The sequence below is a fragment of the Eptatretus burgeri genome, chromosome 12 (genome assembly GCF_056783735.1).
Source record: "Eptatretus burgeri isolate ZD-2024b chromosome 12, Ebu_testis_v1, whole genome shotgun sequence".
NCBI classification, from domain to species: Eukaryota; Metazoa; Chordata; class Myxini; order Myxiniformes; family Myxinidae; genus Eptatretus; species Eptatretus burgeri.
Window position 1 is genome coordinate 89,420,340 of NC_140972.1, and position 8,796 is coordinate 89,429,135.

Here is an 8,796-nt window from a genome sequence, read left to right on the forward strand (position 1 = left end):
ATGTCGACAACGAATTCGTCCGCGCAAGAGCCTGCGCTCCTGAATCCTGCTGGAGCTGTACAAGCTCTTCCTGTGCTGTATCATCTTCATCATCAATCGAGTCCAGTGGAGCCGTGAAAGGGTCCCGAACCACAGAAAATGACTGCACATCCAGCTCAGGGAAATAGTGCTCGAACTGTTCAATGGACGACCGAAGGCACTGTGCTATCTCGCCAGAAAGACTGTCGAGCTCAGTATCATCGTACTGGCAGGTCTTTAGATGCTCCACCAGACGGGGAAAAAGGCTGAAGCGCTTAACAGCTGCTTTGTCTGCCAGTAATTTTAGAGCCGCTAGAAATCCGCTCATTTTGTCGTTAAAAATCATGAGGTTGGCGTCTTTGCCTTGGAGGGAGCGGTTGAGGACATTGAGACGTTCGAAGATGTCAACGGGATAGCACAGTTCTGACAGCCAAGCGTCCGACTCAAGCAATGCTACCCATGCCGTTTTCCCTTGTGTGCATAAGAACTCCTTCAGTTCATCTTTGAGCTCGTAAACATGCAGAAGAAGGTTTCCTCGAGATAACCATCTGACTTGAGTGTAGAATAGTAAATTCTGATGGTCGGCGTCCATCTCCTGGCAGAATAGCCTGAATAACCTCGTGTTGAGGGTGCTCGATTTGATGTGATTCACTATTTTTACGACTTCTGAGAGCACGCTCTGCAAGGTTTCTGGCAAAGTACGAGAGGCGAGCGCTTCTCGGTGAATCATGCAGTGTACCAGGGAGGTCTGAGAAGCCACTTCAAGCAATTTAGCCTTGAATCCAGAACGCACTCCTAACATTGCTGGCGCGCCGTCTGTTGTAGAACCGAGCAACTTTCCGAAGTCCAGATCATTGTCGCAATAAAACTGCTCGACTTTCCCAAAAATGTCCTCACCTTTGGTGGTGGCCTCCAATGGTTTTATGAGCAGAGGCTCATCGACAAAGTTATCAGCCTTGATGAAGTCGACCCAGACGATGAGTTGCGCGTACGATGCGTTATCAGTGGACTCGTCCAACTGTATGGCGTGCCACGGCGATTCCTTGATCTTCTGTCCGACCTGAGCCGTTACGTCCAGACTCATATCTTCAATTCTGTGTTGGATGGTGTTGTCAGAGAGGGGTAGAACCGCCAGTTTCTTCGCCGCTTCCTCCCCAACCATCAGAGATACCATGTCCTTTGTACATGGCAGCACAAGTTCTTCTGCAATGGAGTGAGGCTTTTTAGTCTTGGCAACATGGAGTGACGCTCGATACAAGGCCTCTAATGCCCGAGAATTTGTCTGATGGCATGTACCCTCCCTGTCAAGACGCGTATTCTTGAGTGCAAGAAGTTTCCTCTCAAAGAACGCTCTCTCCTTATCCTGATAAGGCACATGTTTTGTAGTCAAATGCGTCTGCAACTTATTTTGTTTCATTGACTCCGTAGAAAGCACTTCGAAACAAATCACACACTGAGGCCTCTGTGCCCCACTTTTATCCACCACGTCGTAAAATCCAAGGTCCAGAAATTTATCTTGGTAAGAGAGTTCTCGAGATTTGCTGGTGGCCGGTGCTGCCATCACAAATAAGGTCTTGAGTCGTACGTGGAGACGTGAATAGATATTAATGATAGTCAGAGTCTGAGTCTGAGAGGCCATGGATCAAACCACTAATTTCCCGCCAAAATGAACCGCCCTTCAGCGAGCCCGCGAATCGGCTGAATCCCATTCCAAGCATCATGATGCGCCGATTCCCATACTTTGAACGAACCGTTTATATTACATCCTGTAAAAGCGAACACCAATCGAAAATAGGAAATAGGCAAGCGGACGCCGGCGACCCCACGCAAATTTGCTCAGCGACCCCACTTGGGGTAGTGCCCCCGGGTTTGAAAAACCAAGGCTTCGAGGCTCGGGTGGTTGGCTTGGGATCCTTGGGTCCTGAGTTTGAGCCCTGTTGGCTGCTGAATGAACAACCAGGTGGTGTTGACTCAGCCTGTCATCCTTCTGAGGTCTGCAAAATGAGCACCAGTCTCTATAGTGTGTGTGTTTCCCTTTAACACTAACCTCTACACACTTGCATCTTATTACAAGCAGCCATCTCTCACCGTTTGTGAGTTGCACAAAAACGGGCAAAAAATACCAAAATTCAGTAATTTCACCTTGAAATATGACCTTTTGACCTTGAAATGACCTCAGGTGGTGTTGAAAATGACACTATTGAACTCGCCGTCCTCAAAAACCCCTATATGGATCCCGAGATCATGTCTCTTGCCCTTCTAGAAGTCGTTTTAGCCCTGGACTCAAGTTACAAACCCCGAGATCATGAGGTTCTAGTCCTTCTCTATAGGAGTCTATGGCTGAAGCCCAAAGAATGAAGGTCATATTTGACCAAGAATAAGGTTGTCCGAAACTGCTTTGCCTTACACCCCACCAGCCTCAAGGGAAAGATCATGATATAGAATACCATCAAGAAAGACCTGTTATTTCTGCTGATGAATTAAAATAGGAAAACCATTCAAAAAGGGTCATCCGAATACCATTGGCAGAGTGTTTGGGAAGTCTGGCTTGGTGATTGACATTATCGAAGGTTCAAGAGTCGACCCTGCCCTCTGAGACTTGGTTCATCCATTGAGGTAAAATGAGCAATGAGTCAATTGGAGAATAGTTGGGATGGAAGCAGAATTGATGATTAGAGATTGTAGATTTTGAGGTGTAATGCCTGAGGTTAACATCAGTCGTGGAGAGAAGGCTGGCTGCTCTGCGATTGTCAATCGGACTTTGAACCAGTCTTGTGATTAGGGGTGACTACGGCAACATTACAAGATGAAGACCGGCGACTGAGAGACTTTGTGGCGAGCAAGCAAAGACGAGAGGATGGGGGTCCAAACCCGCTTCTGATGCTTGCAGTCCCAACACCACTGGGCCCAGTTGCACAAGAAGTGTCAAGATTGAGTTGGATCTTCTCTCACCCAGGTTGAGATGAGTCCTCATATTGCAGGGAGCAATCTGATTATGATGAAGTGGTTGGTACAGGAAGGGGAGGGATTGGTGGTGGGGATCTTAGCCTTTTCAGTGAACACGGGTATACAGTACTGTCGGACCCCGTTATTTGCGAGGGATACATGCCTGGGAAATTCTGCGAATGTCGGAGCATTGCTTCAATGGGGAAAAAGGGGAGGATAGGTTCCCGGTGGTGCGCGATTCATAAGGGAAAAATCAAAAAATCCCGTGAATACGCACACAAAAAAATGTAAAAAAATCCGTGGATAAATCTGCGAATAAGCGAAGCACAGGGCTGCAAATGTAGAAGCAGGTCAGTCACATTTTATCAAACACGAATACACGGGGTCCAATTTCCAATAGCAAATAGCGGGGTCTGACTTTAGGATTCACTTTTATCAAAAGTGATGCTCAACAACAGAGATTTGTGATGTTGCAATGATCTTTTTTATTTATTTTTTATTGGCAATAATTCAGATTGTTCATTCTTCTGGAATTGTCCTTGTCACCTCCGCCACCAAAGGTGGACTGAGGTTATTGGCTTATCTGGAATTTAAATTCCAGATCGGGTATTGTCATTGCATTCCGTCCGTCTGTGTCCTATTTCGACTCGGGCTGATCTGGATGACCAAGCAAGACTTTTTTTTTTTTTTTTTGCTGACAGCCTTTTAAAGCATTCAATTCTGTATTGTATATCTTTCACCTTGGTGGATGATTATAAACGGGTTATTTTTGTGGCCTAATAAAAGTTCATCAAGTGCATTTTCAAGCAAAACAGAGGCTTGTATTGGTGCATCTTTTCATGCACATAACGTTTAAAGTACAATGGTCCGTTATTTTAATTTTTGCTGTGCAAATTGATTTGCGTGCAACCTATTACATTTTATAACAGCAATTTTTATTTTCATTCATGCCTTTTAAAATATATATATTTTTTGTTTAAGGAGATCATTCATTTTAACAAATGCTGCCTTTGTGGTATGGCATTTTAAACAGGCCGCGTTTCCCTGTTAATGCATCCAGTTAACTCTTCAACCCTGTTTAAAAATAATTGCTGTTTTTATATGTTTATATTGTTACGGGTACCTAGTGTATTATGAGGTGGTTAATCCTAGTTTCTCCTCGGAAGAACCAGACCTGGGGCCACCGCTCATAATTGACAATCAACTTGGTGGTGTGGTGGGTTGCTTAACAACCACGAATGCCAATCAGTTAACTGAGTTCCAGTGTCCACCGTCTAATTTGCCGTTTAACTCGAGGCCTTCTGACCGGGGAACGTGCCCTCGGCGATGAACTAATCTTATCTTGATTTGATCTTAAGTGGGGCGGCCAAGCGTTTACCGCTGTTACATGCCGACGATGACAGGTTAATTAGTTTGGGAATTACCTCCCAGTCTATCTCGGTTCGGGCAACGCTGGATCAATGGAAGGAACGGACAAGCACGGACAGGTTGAAATGTCAACAAATAATTTATTTAAGATAAATAAACAGATGTTTGGTTCTACAGAACTTTAATATGGATACAAACAAACACGACATAATAGTGACCGAAGCTTTTCGTGCTGCACTCTTCAGGGTAAAAATCTACCTTATTGAGACCTGCATATAAAGCACACTCCTTCACTTCCTTCTTCACTCGCTGCGGTTTTTACCCTGAAGAGTGCAGCACGAAAAGCTTCGGTCACTATTATGTTGTGTTTGTTTGTATCCATATTAAAGAATTTATTATTTAGAAAAAGAAATAAACAGAATAACTTTTTATTTCATTGTGGTGTAAATGGATTAATGCAAATCAATCAAATGTTCAATCGACAAAATAATGTCAAATCTAGAATTCAACAAGCATTTGTAGAAAAAATGGAAAAGAGCAAATGCTCATCACAATGCCTTACTTAACAATTAAACATGAGATAAGGGTGCCCAGCAGATCATTCATGGGGACAGGAAATCCGGTCTCTGCTTACCAAGGCAGAAGTTGTCATGCGTCTACTAAAATGACCCGAAATGTGTGAGCGTGCCTTGGTCCGCTGCCGGCGCCCTGCCTCGCGTGCACCCAACCGAAAACAAGGTCGAACACCAATCGACGTCACGTCGTCACCCTCAGGAACCAGGGACGCCAAGAGCCAGGTTATGCGCAGAACCAGCAGGAACAGTCCAACTGTAACCAACGGTCAGGAGCTGTCAGGAAGGTAGTCCTCCCATCCTTTTTAGAGGCAACCAGTGTGGGCAGAGCCTCAGACTTCAGCCAAATCCAGCCTGCCTATTGGCGCATTGCTGCACTTGACCTCCAACCCTCAATTCTCATGATCATTCCTTCCCCACCATCGAGTGAGGTGCAACTTCCAATTAACACAGGCCTGGCTCACGACGCCATGTTCAGGGCGCTGGACGAACGCCATAAAGCAGCCGTTTGCCGGAACAACCGAGTGAAAACGTGAAGCGCTCACAATATGTCAACGGGTAATTATCACCTCTCTGTTCAGCCTGACACAAACGAGCCAACTCGCGTCCATAGAGCTGCTGAACGGGGCGTCAAACGTTGACGGGAAAAGGTGTGTGTCTGAGGTAAATGATGCACAGCCAAGTCTGGCCGTCAGAATAACTGTTCAGGAAAAGCCTGCGGTGTGTTTAATGAAATGCCCTGCAAGTCTAAAGTGTAAATAAATTGTCTATTTCCAAGCCAACGTGTCTCGATGGAAAGGGAACAGAATGAGCCTCCGCCGGGCCAATGGCCATACCCCGCGCACATGAATGGCGAACATCACCCACGTGGAAGCGAAAACCGGCGTAAAACCACATGTCACGAACGTGTCGTAAAGAGCACAAGGTTATCCCATAAGAAAGACAGGAAATCTATTCTATACCCTTCTCCAACACATCAGTCAGAATCCCACCACACAAGGGGATGCGTCGATTCTGAACATGCATTTATGGAAATAACTGTCTGAGGACCTGGATGTTGTGTGCATTAGTCCGATCCGATTCTGAAATCCATAATATATACATATACATACACACAGTAGACTAGGCGTAAGTCGGCAGTGAGGCGAAGTGACGAGTTACAAAGTCGGCAGCGTCAAAAAGTCCAGAATTTATCTAATGTTAAATTCCTTTGAATAAAGTCTGTAAGTCGTCATCTCTAAGTTGTCACTTCGTCTAAGTCATCAGATGTCCGTTCCCGCATAATGGAAACTCAAGTAAATTACCACGCCTAACTCGTCACACGGAACTTCTATCTCGTGAGAAGCCCAATTTCATGGAATCGTGATGCTCGCTCATTGGTTTACACTGCCAGTGATAGGCTATTTATAACTGCGTACACACGTTGATCGCACTGCAAGCAGGACAATGGCGACTAAGCGTAAGCTTACAACTAAAACCTACCAAGAAAAACACGGCATTATCCAGTTTTGCGAGGCAAACCCACTGATGAAGAAAACGGCCATAGCTGAGAAGTTGGACATCAAACGGCAGATATTGAACGATATCTTGAAGAATAAGGGCACGATGTTTGGACAAGTGGAGAAGATCGTGAGGCTGGTGGTAAGTGTGAAATGTGTGTCCTTTGAAGATGTCGATGACGCGCTCATCTGGTTTTGGCAAATGTCGGCTCAGCCAAATATTTGGTTGGACGGTGAAATGTTGCTGCTGAAGGCACGTTAATTCGCTGCGGACCTCGGGCATGATGATGTGATGCCGAGACCTTGCCGATGCACTGGATAGACAGATTCAAAGTGAGGTGGGGAATCGGCAAGGTCAAGAAGTGCATCGAATCGGGCAGCGTGGATTCGGCAGTGGTGCACGACTGGAAGGATGGCAAATTGAAAGACATCTTGGAAAGGTATCGGCCTCGGGACGTGTACAATGCTGATGAGACTGGGCTTTTCTGGCAGATGCTGCCAGAAAAGTCTCTGGGGTTCGTTGGTCAATCCCATCATGGTGATAAGCAGGCAAAGTTGTTGTCTTCCAGTTGTTCATTATCTTTATTTTTGATAAACTGATTCATGAATTCCATCTTTGCTTGATCACTTTCCAACTCACCAATGAATCCCCACCTATGCACCGAGGATTGTGTTTTCCTTTTGGTACAATCTCACACATACGTGTCCAGGCCACGCGTGACTTCATCCTTCACCCCACAGTCATCATGAATGTTCGCATACGCGCAAGTCGTCGCATTTCTAAGTCGTCACTTTTTTCTTTGTCCTGATGGTGACTACTTACGCATAGTCTACTATATATATATACACAGTAAGTTGGCCAACCTTTGTTTTTACCTTTATTTATAGTGTATAGGCCTATGCAAAATTTACTGTATAATGATATAATAATCATCTGTAAGTCATATTTTATTAACATTTTCTTTGTTCAAGTCAAACACTGCACGACGACAGTACAATTGGTTTAATATTTGCAGAAACGTACATTGGTTTAATATTTGCAATTTCGTGGATGGGCCCAGTCTGTTGCGTTGTTATAATTGTCGATCGCATGGGTGCAGAACCTTTCACAGCTTCACAAATCCTTTCTTTGTCTTTAAAAATCGTCGACACAGTAGAGCGTGTTAACTTCAGATCACATGCGATCGCATTCACTTTCTTTTCTCCTTCGTACTGTTTGATCACCTGCATTTTCATGGTGAGATCAATGGCCTTTCTTTCCTTCTTGGCAGGTTGAGGAGTAGACAAAGATAATTTCCTCTTGGTAGACATCTTGGGGTTTTGAAGTAAAAAATTTTTTCCCGAGATCACGTGAACACGCTCGCAATGGCAGGCGCTGGGGCGGAAACTGAGCAGTCTGAGTGGGCGGAGACGCTGAGCGGTCTGGTCGATCAGTCCTAAGTCGACGACGTACTGTATATATATATATAATATATCCCACCCTGAAACACTCCTCAAAAGGGGGGGTGGGGGGGGGGAGTAAAATTTGCACCCCAAAAAACTGAATCTGGGTCGTGTATAGGCAACAGACTGCTGCCTCGATCACTCCAAATTTTCTTTCTTTGCCATAAAGAAATACATATATAACACCTGTCGTATATGAGCTCAATAATAAAAGGCTTCCCTTTACTGTTTTTTACATTTGTGGTATTTCTCCCATGGGCCTCTGCTCGTTGTTTCATGTTCATAGCTATTTACTCGATATATTAGAAAAAAATAATTTCGATATTTATCTTTCATGATTCATTTAAGCCGATCGTAGCAATGTCTAAATAGTTTGTGCAGCCACGTGTTAATTTGAGACTTCCATGTGCTGTCCATGTCATTAAAGGTCAAGATGCTGAAGGCTCTCGGCCTGCAGTCGGCCCTCATCACCGATGGTTCCTCACCTGTGAACTTGCTCACCACAGCAGCTGGTCTTGTTGGTGGTCTGCCTGTATTTGCCAGCAAATCAAGCAGTGGGGTGGAGCATGAATAGTAATATTACAGTGCATGATGGGAATTGTTTTTCAATGCAAGTGCTGTGTTGTGTTTTTGTTGGTTAAAATTCAACAGGTAGCTTTAAAGTTGTTATTTACCTTGATTGGCTGTCAGTTATGTTGGAAATAAAATACATCTTTCCTTACCTCATATTGTGGTATTTTTGAATTGTGTGCACTTTGTTAAGGATTACTCTGAACCACTGGTGTACACTACTTTGCATCTTTCTCCATTTGATCATTAGAATTTGGTTGGTCCAGAAAACGTTGGATTTTCTTGCAGTTGAAACACGAACTTGACAGTTATCTCCAATATTTACCTCCACCACCGAAGGTGAAGGAGGTTGTTTTCACCCCTTTCTGTCTGTTTGTTAC

The 8,796-nt window shown here is 44.6% G+C and overlaps 1 protein-coding gene across 2 annotated transcripts in view; it reads left to right on the forward strand.

Moving 5' to 3' along the window:
* MVP (major vault protein) overlaps positions 1-8,572 on the forward strand; it is a 74,634-nt gene extending 66,062 nt beyond the window's left edge. For both annotated transcript variants that reach the window (XM_085848830.1, XM_085848831.1), the window contains exon 17: positions 8,274-8,572. In XM_085848830.1, coding sequence (XP_085704956.1) covers positions 8,274-8,420 — 147 coding nt within the window. In that variant the 3' untranslated portion in view covers positions 8,421-8,572. The remainder of the gene's footprint in view (positions 1-8,273) is intronic.
* The last annotated feature ends 224 nt before the right edge of the window (positions 8,573-8,796 follow it).